Source organism: Panthera uncia, assembly GCF_023721935.1.
Source record: "Panthera uncia isolate 11264 chromosome E2 unlocalized genomic scaffold, Puncia_PCG_1.0 HiC_scaffold_19, whole genome shotgun sequence".
In the NCBI taxonomy this organism is placed as follows: Eukaryota; Metazoa; Chordata; class Mammalia; order Carnivora; family Felidae; genus Panthera; species Panthera uncia.
This window is the reverse complement of record NW_026057588.1, coordinates 18681718-18699373: the sequence shown is the minus strand read 5'-3', so window position 1 is coordinate 18699373 and position 17656 is coordinate 18681718. Positions and strand designations below refer to the sequence as shown.

The following is a 17656-nucleotide window of genomic DNA, read 5'->3' as shown; positions in this document are numbered from 1 at the left end:
TATGCTCTGTATGTTCAAGACAGTAGAGAAATGGATGAGGAGAGATGAGAAGAGAAATGGAAAATATAAATGACTCAAATGGACCTTCTAGAGATGGAAAAATGCAATATATGAGGGAAACCATACACTGTATGGTTATAAAAATACAGATTAGACACTGCAGAAAAAAAGATTAGAGAACTGGAAGACAGCAATAGAAACTATCCAACTGAAGCAGAGAGAAAGAAGACTGAGGGAATAAATGAACAGAGCCATCAGAGACCCATGGGACAATATCAAGTGGTCCCAGGAGAGGTGAGAGAAAGAAGAATAGAAAAGAATATTGAAGAAACAACAGCTAAGTTATTTCCAAGCTCAGTCAACCTCAAGCAGAATAAACATAAAGAAACTACACTAAGGGACATCCTAATTAAATTGCTAAAAACCAGTAACAAAGAAAAATTATTAAAAGAAGCCTGAGAAAAAAGACATATCATGTTCAGAGGAACAAAGATGATAACAACAGCAGATTTTCATCGGGCACAATGCAAGCCGGAAGGCTATGGAGAGCATCTTCACACTGAACGGGGAACAAAATTCTCCAAATCAAAAACCTATCAACTTGTAAGTTTTTTACCCACCGAAATTATCAGTATGGTTTTATCATTTTCCCAACAGAAGTACTCTGCTTTTTAGATATTTGTTCCTCCAATGAAATACAATTCATTGTTATAAACTGATGTTGTTTCTATCAACTTTGCTAAAATCTCTTATTATTTCTAATGATTTCTCTTTTGGTTTATATTTGAGTAGTATGGGTTTTTCTGCCCTTTCATTTTTGACCTTTCTGCACCTTTCTGACTGAGATGTATAGCTTAATGGCAACACAGGGTTGCCACTGAGAATTTAGCTACACCACTCCATAGTATTTCTGCCTCGCAACCCATTGTGTACGGCCTGCGCGAGGCCTTGAGTGGATGCTAGCCTCCCCCACGCACAGGACTTTGGTCACATCCTGCAGAGTCATGGGTAAATGTAAATTCCTGGTGGTATTCCTCCACGTGATAAGCATTCTCTCCACCTCCTAGGGCCTTCCCCTCACTGCCTCATAGGTAAGACGGCCCGAAGCTTACCAAAACCCTGCTCTTTTTAGTTTGAATTGACCAATCTGGTCTCCATCCAAGAACCCTAGCATGTCACTCACAGACGCTCATGTACCCAGGCACCTTGCCTTGACCTCCCGTGGGGCCCCTCTAGGTACCTGTGAGTTATAAACTTCTCTATTTCACTTTTCTTTGTGGTGTCACTATGGCTCACCATCCAACCTCCCAGGGCTCTACTTAACAAATGTTAATTTAATATTCAGTCTATTTCGTGTGTACCTACTCACTCTTGATACATTTGCCTTTAAATCTAACTTTTTATTTTGTGTTTTCTATTTTATCACTTGTCCTATTTTTTCTTGCCTTCATTTGGACTGATTAAAAAAAGAAAAAATCATTCTTTCCCCATCCTAGTTTAGAAGTTATACACATTCTGTTTGCACAAATTTCATCATGTATGTTTTCACACTATAGAATGAATCAACACCTTTCTCCTCTCCAGAATGACATAAAGACTTTAGAAGACAAACTCCATTGACTCCCTTCCTGATTATATGCTGTTATTGTTGTGCATATGAATTCTATGTATTTAAAATTAAAAAAAAATTTTTTTTAGGTTTATTTTTGGGAGAGAAAGAGAGAGAGAGAGAGAGAGAGACAGACAGACAGAACACAAATGGGGGAGAGACAGAGAAAGAGGGAGACACAGAATCCAAAGCAGGCTCCAGGTTCTGAGCCGTCAGCACAGAGCCTGACGCGGGGCTCAAACCCATGAACTGCGAGATATGACCTGAACCAAAGTCAGACACTTAGCCGAATGAGCCACCCAGGCGCCCCAGAATTCTATGTATTTTTAAATCCCAAAAGATATTGTTCTATGGAATTGATGTTCACTTACATTTACTAACATACTCACTATGTCTTTTTTTACTCTTATTTCTACCTTGTTTCTGATACATCCACGTCCGAATTATTTTCCTCCTCCTGATGCATACTCTCTTTTAGAATTGCCTTTAATGTAGGCTGCCTGGTGGCAACACTCAGTTTGGATTTGAAAATATCCTTATTTTGGCTTCATTCCTGAAAGGCATTTTCTCCAGTGATAAAGTTCTAGCTCCTTAGGGGTTCTGTTTGTTTCCCAATTGACATGTCCCCTGTTACCTGTTAAACACCTTGCTGTGGCTGAACCACTCTGAAGGAAACCTGTCCTCTGCTCTTTCGCTAAGACAGCTCTTCATTTACCCGACTGTGCTTGCGCTCCTTGGGCAAGTATAATCCACGTGTTGTCACATTGTCTTCAGTTGCGGAAGACGCCCAGCTGTCATAACTCTAACTCTCCGGATCAAATATATCCCTATGTCGCTTCCTGTCTGTGATCTACTGATACCACGACCTTGGAGCACTCCAAGCCATCCTATGGTTACCTGCTTCTGATCTATTTTTCAGTTCACTAATTCCCCATCCTGATATGTCTCATCTAGAGTTAAGCCCATCCAGTGAATTCTCAATTTAGGCTACTGTATCTTCCAGTTCTAAAAATTCTGTTTCTTTTTCAAACCCAGTATTGTGATGCTTTTTAGTTCTCAGAAGATATTTTGGAGGCTTTTATTTCTTTAAGCCTAACAGCCACCAGTTGCTTTATAGTCTTTGTCTGATAATTCTATATCTGGACTCTTTATTATTATGTGCTACTTCTATTGGTTCCCAGTCACTGTCTGTCTGTCTGTCTGTCTTTGTGTCCTGGGCACTATCCTTGCAAAATTTTTAGGAGTAAGGAACCTTCCTCCAGAGAGGACTGAGGGCTGGTTTGTTTCCGGTTCGCCCTACCCTGAGGATGAAACCCTTTGGAGTCCCAGCTCGCTATTCATTTGTGGGTGCTGGGACTGTCTTGTCCTTCTGGATCCACTGATATTTCATTCAGGTATATCTGGGTGTGGGTCTTTTTCATTCACCGTACCGGGTACTCTGCGGGTCCTAGCGTTAGTCTTCAGAGACTTCAACTATGCCCTTCAACTATTAATGTCGGTCTGCCCATTTTCTTCAATCTTTCTGAGGTTCCTGACGATCTAAGGTTGGACTTCCTGGATGGGTCCTCCATCTATTACCTTCCTCTCCATTCCCAATTGTCTGTCTCCTTGTGCTCTGGCAGAATTGACCAATTTGTCTTTTGGCCTGATTTTCTTTAGATTCTGGTAATCATTTAAAAAAAATTTTTTTTTAACGTTTATTTATTATTGAAAGACAGAGAGAGTCAGAGCATGAGCAGAGGAGGGGCAGAGAGAGGGAGACACAAAATCTGAAGTAGGCCCCAGGCTCTGAGCTGTCAGCACACAGTCCGACACGGGACTCGAACTCACAAACTGTGAGATCATGACCCGAGCTGAAGTTGGACGCTTAACCAACTGAGCCACCCAGGCGTCCCTCTGGTAATCATTTCTAATCTTGCTCTTAATAATTGCACTTCTTTTATGGCATTTTATTGTTTTAGATCTCCTGCATTCTCTATATTATCTGTTTCCTTTTATTTGTTTTTTTAAGTAGGCCTCACGCTTAGCACAGAGCCAAATGTAGGACTTAAACTCACAACCCTGAGATTAAGACCTGAGCTGAGATCACGAGTCAGATGCTCACCTGCCTGAGCCACCCAGGCGCCCCATCTGACTTTCCTTTGAAGTGAGTTTCTCTGCTTATGTAGGTCTCCCTCTTTCACTGTATTTTTACCTCCTTTATATCCAATGATGCTTGTCATTTGTTCACATCTAGGAGTCTGCTCTTATTTTAGGATGAAGAACTGGGTATTTGGTAGGTATTATATAAGGAGATGGCTTTTCTGCCCTGGCATCTCCCTGAGCAGGCATATCACTGACTGCTGAGCAGGACTCTGCCTACACAGATGAATTCTGTGACTAGTCAGCTACCCTTTAGGCTAGAACCCCCCTGCCCCAAAAGCCAGAATAAGGAAGGCTTTCCTTGTGTAGACACCACTAGTCACCCCAAACCTTTAGCTCTCTCTAAACAAGTTTGCTAACTTTCTTTAGAGGTGGGGTGACACCCTGGTTCACATCGTGGGTAGACTCAACAGTTGTAAGTGATGATAAAAGCCAAGAACAATGTAAGCCTCCAGGCGTGGCCACCGCACAGCTCTAAGTCAGCTGGACAGCTCCCCGTGAGACTAACCTCCTGCCCTCTCTTGGGCCACAGTTCCTCCCAGGCAAGCTGCCAACAGACAGAACAAACAAGACAAAATGGAGAAGCCACTCCATATTTATGATCCGCACTTCCCTGAACCAGGAGAGGACAAATGACACATAGGCACCGTCCCTGGACACTCACCGAGCATTCAGTTTAACCCTTTTATTCTATAAACACCTTTCTCTCAGGACCTCATCTTTGCCCGAGACACAGCCCTTTCCCAAATTCCTCCTGAGACTCCCCTCACTGTAGGAGCTGGGTCAACAGCTGCTTTGCTGATGACTAGTAACTAACTGCTCTGGTACATGTGGCGGATCTCTTACTACCGGATCAGTGTGGGAAGGGAGCCCCCTACCTGAGGCAACCAGAGGGTGGGCGCACTTTGGCTCCCTTCAGCCCAACTCCAAGGTGTCCTTGGCTTACCTCATGTCTGTAGTATTCACCTTACTTTGTCTGTTTTTCTACCCAATCTTGGTACAGCCTCTACGGACTTCCCCGAATTCACACATTCCATCCCTGATGAAGCCGTGCCCCTCTTCCCATGTTACAAATGCTCTCTCCAGTCAAACCCTGTGCCCTCCAGTAGGGAACCATCGGAGTCAACACTCCGTGTTCACCCTCACTGCTCCACCCTCTACCCCACCAGTCAACTCTGAGCACAAAGCCTCCTGGAAAAAGGCTGGCACAAAGGCCTTCTGTCATCTTCTAGTAGGGACTAGTTTACTCTCTACCACAATGCTCCTCTCCTATTTTCCACTTACAAGAGATGTGGTGACATGTTTGCCTTTTCAACATGTTTGCCTTGTCTTCCATTGCCTTTGCCATTAGTGGCTTCCTTCTGAAGGTTTTCATATCTTCTACACTCACATCTAGAATATGTGCCTATGACACATCCACAAAAAAACATCAGCCACAGGAGTGGGTGTTTGAGGGAAATAAAATCACAAAGAGGAACATAATCTCAAAAAACTTTCCTTCCTCTACTGGAATAGAAAAGTAAAGTACAGGTATGGCCCAGACAACATGTAATAGTACAGCGAAAACACTGGGTTCCAGCATTTACTGACGCACCAAACTAAGCACTTTACATGCCCTAACTCATTTATTCCCCCACGTCAACCGTCTTAGCTGAATGCCTAACCATTTAAAAAATTATTTCCTCCATTATGAAAATAATGTATATTCATAATAGAACACAGGTAAAATATTTTAAAACAAAACACAAAGAAAATTTAAATTACCGTTTTGATGGTTAATTTTATGTGTCAACTTGGCTAGGCTATGGTGCCCGGTTGTTCGGTCACACGTTAGACGGATGCTGCTGTGGAGGAATTCTGCAGATGTGATAAACATCTATCGTCAACTGACTGAAGTAAAACAGATTACCCTTGATAAGTGGGTGGGTCCCATCCAATCAGTTGAAGGCTTTATGAGCCCAAACTGAGAGTTCCTACAGAAGGAATTCTGCCTCAAGAGTGTACCACAGAAATCCTGCCTGAGTTTCTAGCCAGCTGGCTGCCCTGTGGATTCTGGATTTGCCAGCCTCTATAATCGTGTGAGCCAGTTCCTTAAAATAAACCTCTCTCTAGAAATATCTATATACACATCCTACATATATCCATCGTTTTTCTGGAAAACCTCAGCTACTAATACACCCATTTCACCTGTCAAAGACAATTTCTGTTAATATTTTTCCATTCTTCCAGTCTTTTTTTCTATGTACTTATGGCATATGTGAGTGTGACCATATACAAATATGTGTGTGTATGTATTTATACACATAAGAAATACAGATAAAGACCCACATATTAGAACAGTCAACTCATTCCAGTTTGCCTCAGACTCTTCCAGTTTTAGCACTGTTAATTCCCACATTCTGGGAAAACCTCTCGGTCCCAGGTAAACCGGGATGGTTGGTCACCTTAATACACATACATACATATGCTTTCTTTCTCTTTAAATAAAATTTTCCTTTTAAATAAAATTGTGATCATCCTATACATACTGTTTTATAATCTAATCTCTTCATCTAAAAATATATTTTTTCCCTTGAAGTGCTTGGGTGGCTCAGTCGGTTGAGCGTCTCTAGGTTTTGGCTCAGGTCATGATCTCGTGATTCATGAGTTTGAGCCCCACGTCGGGCTCTGCACTGGCAGTGCAGAGCCTCCTTGGGATTCTCTCTCTCCCTCTCTGCCCCTCCCTTGCTCGTGCTCTTTCTCTCCCTCTCAAAACAAACAAACAAACAAACAAATAAAGAGCATTTTATGCTTGTATCCTTTAATTGAACCAGTTCCCTATTACTGGATATCCAGGTTTTCTGTTCTACTAGTTTAAATTATCTTTGGGTCCAGAACCAATAAAGGCTGGAACAGTAGGGGGAAAAGAAATCACGGACGTGCGCACACGCGCGCACACACACACACACACACACACACACACACACTCTGCAGATGGCAGCCCTCAAAGACAGGCATAGTGTACTTTAATAATAAAAGATTTACCATTCTCAGTCCCGGACACCTGTGTTGGTGCAGCTAATAGACTCCGAAGAAGACAGTGTGACCCCTCTCCTCTCCGCCTAAAACCACACGCACGGTGACACGCTCACACTTGTGAAAATGAAAAGACCCTGTGTCCTTACCTTTTTAATTCGTTTACAATCGAAGCATGGACGTTCATTGCAATTTTGCCATCCAAGCATGTTTTTAGTTCCTGGCATTCAGTACGTAAAATTTCCATTTGCTCCTTGTTTTGAGTGAGCTCCTTTTCTTGGCTCTGGGTTTTAGTCTCCAGAAGCATGAGCTGTTTTGTCAGCTTAGAAACTGAAAAATGAGATGGATAAAGACTTGGTACAGAAGACTTAGGAAAACAGGATTCTTGATTACTAGGTAATACCAAGGAGAGCCAGCTCATAAAAAATGATCTTGAAACAATCTTTTGGGGATTTAGAAATTAATACCAAAGGCCTTGTACTTAGAAATTACTGTCCCTATATTAAATGTTCCCTAAATATACATTTTCCTACTGGGGCTCAGTTTATTTATTATTATTTTTTAGCAGGTTCAATTTGTTGATATCATAGTTGATAACATATGATGTTAATCAAAACATGATTTTAGCCTCCAAGGAACTGACTTTCCAAAGACTGAAGCCTTAAGTTACACATAGATACGCAAGCACAGACACACAACATCGATATTGTCCCTGAAAGTGCAAGATTTTCAAGTATTTAGAGACATCAAATATGGCCCAAGTACAGACTGAATTTATTGCTTTTCTTCCCTTTCCTCATTAAGTTACGTTTTCTGTCCTGTATCTAAAGGAAATCGTAAATATTTTCAGCCTGAGCAACACCGTAGTACATAATGATAAGATACTTCCCAGACAGCTGTTGGAACCGGCACTTAGAAGTCTTAGAGCATAAAACTTTAAATCCTTGTACTCTGTGAAAAGTTAGTTGGTCAAAATGAATAGCTCCCTCTGGGAAATGGGAAGATAAGATAGGCAGCTGACTAAACCAGACAGGCCTAAAGGTTGGCCCTATTCTCCGTGACCAGAATAGTCACCACACCTGCTCAGATCCACTACATTTAAAGAAATTAAGCTCAGGGAATACAAAATTAATTTTCCCTGCCATCTCTGGTCTTGAAAACAAAGACAGGAGGCTCAACGACTTTCTCTTTCCTCCGCCCCAAATAATGCCAGAGGAAAGGCACATATGTCCGTGCCACGTGGAGTTGAAGGGGAAGTCCTGTGGAAGAAATGCCTATCGGACGTGCTGACAGACACTGTCGCTTTTAAACATGACCCGGCTCGTGGAAACAAATGGTGTGCCAACCCAGCAGCTGCCGAAGCAGTGGGGGCCTTAGTGCCCAGGGTGGAAAGGGCAGTCATTAAATAATCAGGAGCATTTTCAGTCGGTAAGGCATCCGGCTCTTGATTTCAGTTTGGGTATGATCTCAGTTTGTGAGTTCGAGCCCCACATTGGGCTCTACGCTGGCAGTGTGGAGCCTGCTTGGGATTCTCTCTCCCTCTCTCTCTGCCCCTCCCCCCCATCTCTCTCTCTCTCTCTCTCTCTCTCTCTCTCTCTCTCTCTCTAAATAAACTTAAAAAAATGTTTTAAAAATAATCAGGAACATTAGGGAAAACAGAAGGGAGGGGTTACATTGGCTCACGCAAGACAGCTTGTATTTTGCCCTCCTGTCCTGTGTTATTCTTTCCTGGAAAAGAAAAATCAGTAAAGCACAGGGGGAAAAATGCCACTACCTTCTGTGCTCATAAATTTGGGGTTTAACCAAAGTAGAAGAAATGACTCAATGTGGTCCACTTCAAAGTCCAAGGCCATATGCTCTGGGGCTCCTAGAGGCAGGGAGGGACACATGGAGAGAGGGGTGCTCACAGAAGGTATCGAAGGGAAATACAGTCTATCACAGCACACACAGCTCTGACGAAGGGCAAGGTCACACAGAAACTGTTCAGAGCGAGTGAGTTCTTATTACTCATGCCACAAATGTTCAGGAACAGACCCTTGCATTGTTTCAAATATTCACCTCCCATGATTTTTCCCTCTTACGAATGGCATTAGCACCCCCAAACCCAGTTCTGCAGATTCGAAATGGGTCACGTACATTTGCTTTACAAGATTTACAGAATGACTGGAAGGACACTGCGGAGCCTAAGAAAGCAATCACTGCGGTAATGGTTGGATATGTTGTAACATAAACAGCTGCATTTCAGTAAAGAACAACACATTCTAGAAAACGTGATTTCCCCCATTTTTAATTTGAAGGGGATCTCTACCAGAAGGGGGGGTGGTGCAAGTATGAGACAACAGTGATATCACAGCATCATCATTACTTGATGGAAAGATGGCTCACCTTCCTGGAGACGCTCCTGGTGGGTGTCCTTGACTTTTCTTTGCTGAATCTCCAACTGCTCTATCAACAACTTGTTTTCCTCTAAAACCAGTTCTGCGTGAGTCTGAAGCTGACGCCTACAATTGATTTACAAAATTAAATACTGCTATTCAGGTACTGAATGATTACAGAGACACTCCAGAGTCTAAAAGAAAGCAAGTAAGGGGTATCTGGGTGGCTCAGTCAGTTAAGCATTCGACTTTGGCTCAGGTCATGATCTCGTGGTTCATGAGTTTGAGCCCCACGTTGGGCTCTGTGCTGACAGTTCAGAGCCTGGAGACTGCTTCAGATTTTTTGTCTCCTTCTTGGCCCCTCCCCGGCTCACACTCTCTCTCTCAAAAATAAATAAAAACATAAAAAAAATTAAAAAAAAAATAAGAGAAAGCCACTAATGTGTTGCAGGTAATGACTATCTGGACAAGTTTCAATACTAAACATCTTTCAAACACAGTTAATCCTCCCACTCACATTAAACTGGGAAAGGACAGTAATAAAGTCTCCATTATGAACTACTTCAGTAACTTTTTAAAATGTAACATTTCAAACATATACAGAAGTAGAAAAGAAACAGCTAATAAACCCTCATGTACACAACACCCACTATGAACAATTATCAAATGGCCAATCTTGTTTCATCTATATAAACCTCCAATCCCAAAACCCACTGGATTATTTTAAAACCAGTAGGTAATTAGAACTGAGGAAGAATTTAGGAAGTTTCCTTTTTTTTTTTTTTTTTTTAATTTGAGACAGAGAGAGAGAGAGAGAGAGAGAGAGCCCACAAGCAGGGGAGAGGGGCAGAGGGAGAGAGAGAAAGAATCCCAAGCAGAATCCACTCTCAGCATAGAGCCCAACATGGGGCTCGATCTCACAATGCTGGGATCATGACCTGAGCAGAAATCAAGAGTAGGACGTTTAACTGACTGAGCCACTCAGGCTCCCTAGAAGTTCTCATTTTAATTGAGAAGTACTCACTTGTAATCAATAGCATATTTGTCCCAAAACGATGACTTTGTTAAAATCCTCTGGCTGGTGTCTTAAACCATACTAAGTACTAAAAGTCCCCAACCTTAATCTCACATGAGCAAACCCTTCCCTTACAGGGGTGCCAAGTAAATCCCAGCCCAGCTCAACCTTCATGATTGAAAATTCCAATCGGAATGAGCTGAGGGGGCCTCGGAAATCTGGTTAAATGCTTACCATTCAAAGCAAATGGTAAACCAGTAAATTATCTCAAGTTTTCACTTTAAGTTCAAAAAGGGAAGTGGAGGAAGGAGAGAAAAAAGATGAAAAGAGTCAAGCTACAGCAATGATCTCACTCCAGTAGTGGCTGCACATTGGCTCCTCGGCACCCATGATGGGAGGGAGCTGCCCTGCTGTCTGGGAGGGACAGAGTCCCAGCCCCCCTCCCCGCCAGCTCCCAGCTGTGGCCCCACAACTGTCCTGCCTCTGACAGACCAGCCCCACTGTGGACTTTCTCGGGACTTCTTTCTTCCTCCCTCCCTCCCTCCCTTCGCTCTTCTTTTTTCCCTACCTGCTTCCCTCCTTCCTTTCTTTCCCTTCCACCATTCCTTCTTTTCTTTCTTTTTTAAATATTAGGGATTCTCCTATTTCTTAAAAAAAAAAAAAATTTAAGACCTCAGATTTAGTTTAGTACCCCCTCCTATTTTAGAGGCAAACTGAGGCCCGTGAAACATGAGCTATCCCAGTTGGTCAGAGGACATCAGGAAAAGAAATGCAGAATTTAGTTATGGCCCAGAAGTTCATGGAGAAATCACGTGAAAATAAGGAGACAGTTTCTACTGACGTGTGAAGTTGGTGTGCCCGAGTCTCTGGTGGGGACGTCCTGTACCTAGCACCTGTGCAGGGACAGGGATCAGCGGCCAGGGAGGTGGGGGGGGGGCACGAGTGCCAGGGGTGCCCAGGAGTGCCAGGAGATCTGCCCACAGGACCCCTCCCTGGGGTGGAGGGCAATGAGTTCAGAATAAGGGAGAGGCCAGATGGCGGGGGGGGGGGGGCCTCAACAGGCACCACACAGCCCTAACATCTCCCCAACCATGGCATAGACCACCACACCAGAGCAGGGTGCCAAGGGCCAAGTGCACGTGTGGATTTGAAAGTGGGGTCTTTCTTCTGCTTATTTATTTGATTTTAAGGAGAAGTAACCAGGTTTGACTTTCATTTATGTACGAGGTCAGAGGAAGAACCTGACATCCCAGTTCTCTCGAGGGCTCTTGCAAGCAGTCTAAGTGACCTGCTTTCTAGGGTGCTATTCAAGGAGGGTTGAGGGGAGGCACCTTAGGAGCCCTGACAGAAGAAAATCCTAGTTCAACAGTGGAAACCACAGTGCACCAAGATCCAGTAGCTGCCCAGGCCAAACCTGACTGACACATCAGTGACCATCACATCAGGGAGAACCCACCTGATGGTAGCAATGCTGTTGTCTCTTATTCCGAATTCCGGGACATCACATACGGAAAGTACTTTAATTTTTTTTCAGTGATGTTAAAACATTTAAAAATTACTAAGTATAACATAGAAAAAGATCAACGTGAATAGCTTTTGCTTTCTTAGTCTTGCCTGGATATTGCCCTTAGACTTTTTAAGACCTCTACTTTCACGTGTTCATTGACTAGGCCTCTGTTGCCACTGTGCTGATGAACAGGACATCGCCTTGCCCTCGAAGAGCTCACCGAGCACAGTAAGCCCGACACGGAGACACACAGGTAGGCACAGTATGGCAGGTACCAGGACAGGGTGTATGTTTAGGGCCATGTCAGAAACTGAGACAAGGGAGCAACTGAGGAATTCTGCCTCCAGGGAGAGGCGCCGACCAGCATCATTTGATCAGGGCCATTTGAGCAGGGCCCTAACGGATGAGTAAGAGGCAGGAGGGGCATTCTGGGGAGAGGCAGCAGCATCTGTAGCAGGACGGAGTGAGGCAACACTCAGTTGTCAGGGAATGGAAGGCCACGGAAAGGGCAGGCCAGACGGGAGCTGGTGGTACGGAGCCCCATCCTGAGCTTTCTGTGCTAAAGCTCTGGAACAGTCACGAGGGCAAAAAGGATGTGGCTCAACAGGTTTGGAATGGGAAAACCGTCCTAGAGAAATACAACATCGGAACATAAAAAGGGAGAGAGAGTAGATGGATTTCAGGTTTAAAAAGCTATTTCAATTTTATTTTAGTCTTTAAAGTTTGTTTATTTTGAGAGAGCGAGAGAGCGTGTGCACGCACACGCACGCACGTGAAGAGGGGAGTAGCAGACACAGAGGAAGAGAACCCCAAGCAGTCTCTGTGCTCTCTGCACAGAACCCGACTCAGGGCTCGATCTCACGGAACCGTGAGATCATGACCCGAACCGAAATCAAGAGCCCAGCCTCAACCGATCGAGCCACCCGGGCGCCCCGTAAAAGCCTATTTAGAATTTTAAACGTAATCTTTAAAATTCAAGTTTAGAATAGATCACATTTTCACTGTGCCTTATTAATTTCTTAGAAACTCTCCCTGAAAATGTTTTAGTGACAAAAAGGAAAAGGTATCTGATGGTTTAATAAAGTTTATTCCTCTCATCTTGTTTTCTTTTGAGCTAGCAGAATATACCAGAAACACACTTGCCATTCCTTGCTGGTAACTGGACTGCTTCTATTTAGCTCCTGATGCAATTCTTCGTTTTCTTTCACCACTTCCTGGACCCTCATCCTAAACATCCTCATTTCCTCCTGAAATACAAATGTATATACACTGTAACACACACACAGACACATGGCGCTATTTCTCAGCCTTAGTGCTGTCGCTGTGGCTCAAGTCAAAGGTCAGCGGCTTTCTAGCAAAGTCTCACAGCAACAGCTGCCTTAAGCTGCGTAGCAGCACCAGGCGCCTGCCCTCAGGGAGCTCCCCAGTCTGGTGGGAAGCAGGACACAACCGCAATGCTGAGTACAAGGGACAGAGAACATCAGGTTTTAAACACTCAGTTCCTGATTTGATAACATTTTCCTATGAGTGCCACAAGTTGAAAAGATAAAGGCAGGTCAAAAAAAAGAAAAGAAAGAAGGAAAGAAAGCAGAGACCTAAGAACACTGTAATTTTTCTTTTGTTTAAAGACTTTGGAGGATAAACTGGAAATTTCTAGATAAAAGTAAGAAATTTTCATCTGAATTAAAGGGTAGGGGTTGGAGTCTATTTTTTTTTTTTAATGTTTATTTATTTTTTTTAGAGAGAGAGAGCGCGCACGTGCAAGTAGAGAAGGGGTAGAGGGAGAGGGAGACAGAGGATCCGAAGCAGGTTCTGAGCTGTCAGCACAGAGTCCGACGCGGGGCTCGAACCCACAAGCCGTGAGATCATGACCTGAGCCGAAGTCGGATGCTCAACCGACCGAGCCACCCAGGTGCCCCTGGATTCTCCTAATTTTGGCCCTTTATGATCACAAGAAAGCCTCTCCTACAGGAAGCCATCAGTGAGGACAGCTCCATCCGTCATTCGCCCAACTAAGGACTGCTGTGGGGCCCGCTTTTGCCTCCTGTGTTCTTGGCACTCTTGCTGGGCCTCCTCCGTCGCTGCTTTTCTCAGCCAGCCCTCAGTCAGCTTCAGTGTCTTGTGGCGTCCTTCAGCACGAGACAACCTCAGATGCCAGTCTGCATTCTTCTCTCAGCTATTAGACATTTATGCTTATACCCAGTTAACTTAACCATGCCATGTAGCTTCTTTTTTACCTTTCTGCCCAAACACACTCCCCAGTGGCTGGCAGCTCTTTTATAGAACAGGGCTCAGGTAAACTAAAGCCCCCAAGCCAGGTGCTTGTTTTGTAAATAAAGTTTTACTGGAACACAGCCACACTCATTCATTTGCACTTCGTCTATAGCTGTTTTCATCCTTCCACAGCAGAGCTGAAGAGTTGCTGACAGAGGCCACAGGGCCTGCAAAGCCTAGAATATTTACTAAATGTCTATTTACAAAGACTATTTCCATACCCCTGTTTTAGAAGGAGCACCAAATTAATTTTGTTAGTTGTTTGGCTTGATAGTTAATTAGTATAAGATTAATTCACCCCTGGGGCACTGAGTGGCTCAGTTGGTTAAGCTTCTCTTCATTTTGGCTCAGGTCAAGGTCTCAGGGTTTGTGAGACTGAGCCCCCACGCAGGGCTCTGCTCTGGGAGGGCAGAGCCTGCTTGGGATTCTCTTTCTCCCTCTTTCTCTGCCCACCCCGCTCGTGAGTGTGTGCACATGCTCTCTCTCTCTCTCTCTCAAAAAAAAAAAAAAAAAAAAAAAAAAAGATTAATTCATCCTCTTACAAAATTAAATGTCCAACAGGAAGTCTAGAAGAAAAGGTTCAAAACCATACTACGTGGACCACTGTACATGGGACAGTATAACAAGGAAGGCTGGGTGACTTAACAGACCCTCCCAGCCAGAGAGTCCAGAAAACCCAAACTTTTCTCTCTGGATCCTTCCAATTCCAGAGATGTCTTTGGTCACTTAAATGAGCACACAGAGAGGATGGAACCTATACCTATAACAGCCACGTAGCCTTGGCCACCTGTGTAATGAGAACGGGGTCTGCTGTCGGAGGCCCTTCCCACCACACAGAGTTGAACAAGGCAGAAATGAGCAAACACCTGGCTTCCTCACCACCACCACCACCACCACTGGATTTCTCTGGGGTCAGTTCTTCAGAGAGCTAAGAAGCATCTGAGTCGGCCTAAAATATCTCTGGCCTACTCTTCCCATGTGTGCCCAATGTCCCTCCGCAGTGGAGCGTGCAGCCGCAGAGCGCGAGGAAAGGAGCGGCCCCTGCTGCTGTCTTCTCTGCACACCCAGAGCCCGGCCCACCCGGGGCTGCCGGCCTGGGAATCCGGGCTTCCGATGGATGCGGCACCATCCCATCCCTCCACACCCCGCTCACCTATCCCCGCGCACCCCTCCGGCCCCACTGATCCCTTCCTCCCTCTTTCTTTCTCTTCCTTCCTCCCCTCCCCCCCACCTGCACCACTACACTCCTTCCTCCCTTTTCTCCCTCCTTCCAACATCTGAGTACCCAGGAGATGTTGGGCATACCTATCTTCAAAATGTTTCCTCAAAGTTTGAAGTGGTCTTATTTTTTATAAACCTTGTCCTGAGGCATTTGCCAGCCTACCTGAAGGGTGGCATTGAGCTCATCCTTCTCTTTCATCCTGTCTTCATATGCCAGTAACAAGGGTGACAGGTACTTTGTATCCAACTGAACACAATGGAAAAAAGAAGGTTATCATAGGTCTTACATCTGAACACAACCAGCACGTTTTTAAAAAGGTAAGAAAATCTACTTAATTTGGAATCGTTTTTAACATCTATTCAATTATAGCCCAGAAGGCGTGGGCCTGAAATGAAATAACTTTCACTTACCAACCAGGGTGGTGTTGGACCCTTTGATGGGAGGCCGTCGATATTTAAAGTCTAAGAGCAAAGCACATGGTGAAGGCAAATTAAACTACACTTCCTCTGATATTTCAAGCCTTAGATATACTTTTTTTTTTTTAAATTAAGTTTTAAATTCCAATTCTAGTATAGATCACATACAGTTTTACAGTAGTTTCAGGTGTACAACATAGTGATTCAGCACCTTCCATACCAACACCCGGTGCTCATCACAAGTGCCCTCCTTAGTCCCCATCACCCATCTCCCCCTGCCCCCACCCCACCCCCTTCCCTCTGGTAACCATCAGTTTCTTCTCTGTAGTTAAGTATCTGTTTCTCGGTTTGCCTCTCTCTCTCTCTCTCTCTTTTTTTTCCTCTGCTCATTTGTTTTGTCTCTTAAATTCCACATGAGTGAGATCATATAGTATTTGTCTTTCTCTGACTGACTTATTTCGCTTAGCATTATACTCCTTAGCTCCATCCATGTTATTGCAAATAAGCCTTAGATATTCTTATTCTAGACCGGGCATCAGCATCTATGCATGCACATGCATACATTTGTGCATGTATGTACATATGACCACTTTTTTTCTGAAATGTTTGAGAGACATTTGCAGATACCATGCCCCTTTTCCTCTAAATACTTCAGTGTATATTTCCTGCCAACAAACATTCATTCACTCAACCGCAGTAACATCATAAAAGTCAGGAAATCAGCAGGGGGAGTGCCTGGGTGGCTCAGTCAATTAAGCATCCAACTCTTGATTTCGGCTCAGGTCATGGTCTCACAGTTCGTGAGTTCGAGCCCTGTCTTGGGCTCTGAGCTGACAGGGTGGAGCCTGCTTGGGATTCATTCTCTCTCTCTCTCTCTCTCTCTCTCTCTCTCTCTCTCTCTCTCTCCCTTTCTCTCTGCCCCTCCCCCACTCACGTTCGAGTGCATGCGTGAGTTAACATTATGCTATGTGAAAGAAGTCAGTCAAGAAAGATCACATGTTGTATGATTTCGTTTGTATGAAATGCTCACAACAGGCAAATCCACAGACACAGAAAGTACATTAGCAGTTGCAGGGGCCAGTGCAGGTGGTGGGGGAAATGGGGAGTGACTGCTAACAGGTATGAAATTTCTTGTTGTGACGAATGTGCCCTAAAATTGACTGTAGCGATTGTTGCATGATCCTGCAAAGACACTACAATAATCACTGACTTGTACACTTCATTTTTTAAAAAGATTTCATTTTTAAGTAATCTCTATACCCCACATGGGGCTTGAACTTACAATCCTAAGATCAAGAGCTGCACGCTCAAGACTGAGCCAGCCAGGTACCCCTGAATTGTACACTTTATATGGGTGAACTGGTGAGCATGTGAATCTCAAAGCTGTTATTGCAAAATGTAAACTTAAGTCTTACTTTAAAAAGAAAACCAGGGCACCTGGGTTAAGTGTCCGACCTCGGCTCAGGTCATGATCTCACAGTTTGTGGGTTCAAGCCCTGCATCGGGCTCTGGGCTGTCAGTGCAGAGCCTGCTTGGGATTCTCCATCTCTTCTCTCCCTGCCCTTCCCCTGTGCTCTCTCTCTCAAAAATACATAAACATTAAAAAAAAATTAACAAACAAAATCAGAAGCTTGTGGAGCTGCCCTGAATTCTCAGGAACCACATGAGAACAGGTGTCCTCTCTGGCTTCCTATCCTGATCCCAGCAGGGGACAGTCAGCTGCACATCCTGACATGTCAGAACCCCCAACCCGCCCCCACACACCCCTCACGTGCACTATCCTCTAAGGGCAAGGACCTGACCTTCTGGCTCCTTTTTGCTCCTCGCGGCATCTAATACAGTGCTCTGCTCAGTGAGTTTATCGAATTCTGTAATCCCTGTTTTAAAGAAAAAACGAGTCTGCTTTCTTCTTTCTGTATGCCTCCACTGTGAAAGCATTCCCATCACCAAGCTAATTACACACCCATCACCTCATGTATTTATCTTTTTTTTAAAAAGGAAAACACTAGTTCTATTCTCTTAACAAATTTCAATTATACAACACAGTGTTATCAACTATAATCATGTTATCCATTAATCTT

General features: G+C 44.1%; 1 protein-coding gene across 2 annotated transcripts in view; it reads right to left on the bottom strand.

Annotated features, from left to right (window-relative positions):
- The window catches only part of CEP89 (centrosomal protein 89), a 69783-nt gene that overhangs the window by 16597 nt on the left and 35530 nt on the right, over positions 1-17656 (bottom strand). For both annotated transcript variants that reach the window (XM_049622048.1, XM_049622050.1), the window contains exons 10-14: positions 15570-15620; positions 15322-15405; positions 12807-12910; positions 9152-9267; positions 6916-7096 (exon numbers count right to left, since the gene is read on the bottom strand). In XM_049622048.1, coding sequence (XP_049478005.1) covers positions 6916-7096; positions 9152-9267; positions 12807-12910; positions 15322-15405; positions 15570-15620 — 536 coding nt within the window. The remainder of the gene's footprint in view (positions 1-6915; positions 7097-9151; positions 9268-12806; positions 12911-15321; positions 15406-15569; positions 15621-17656) is intronic.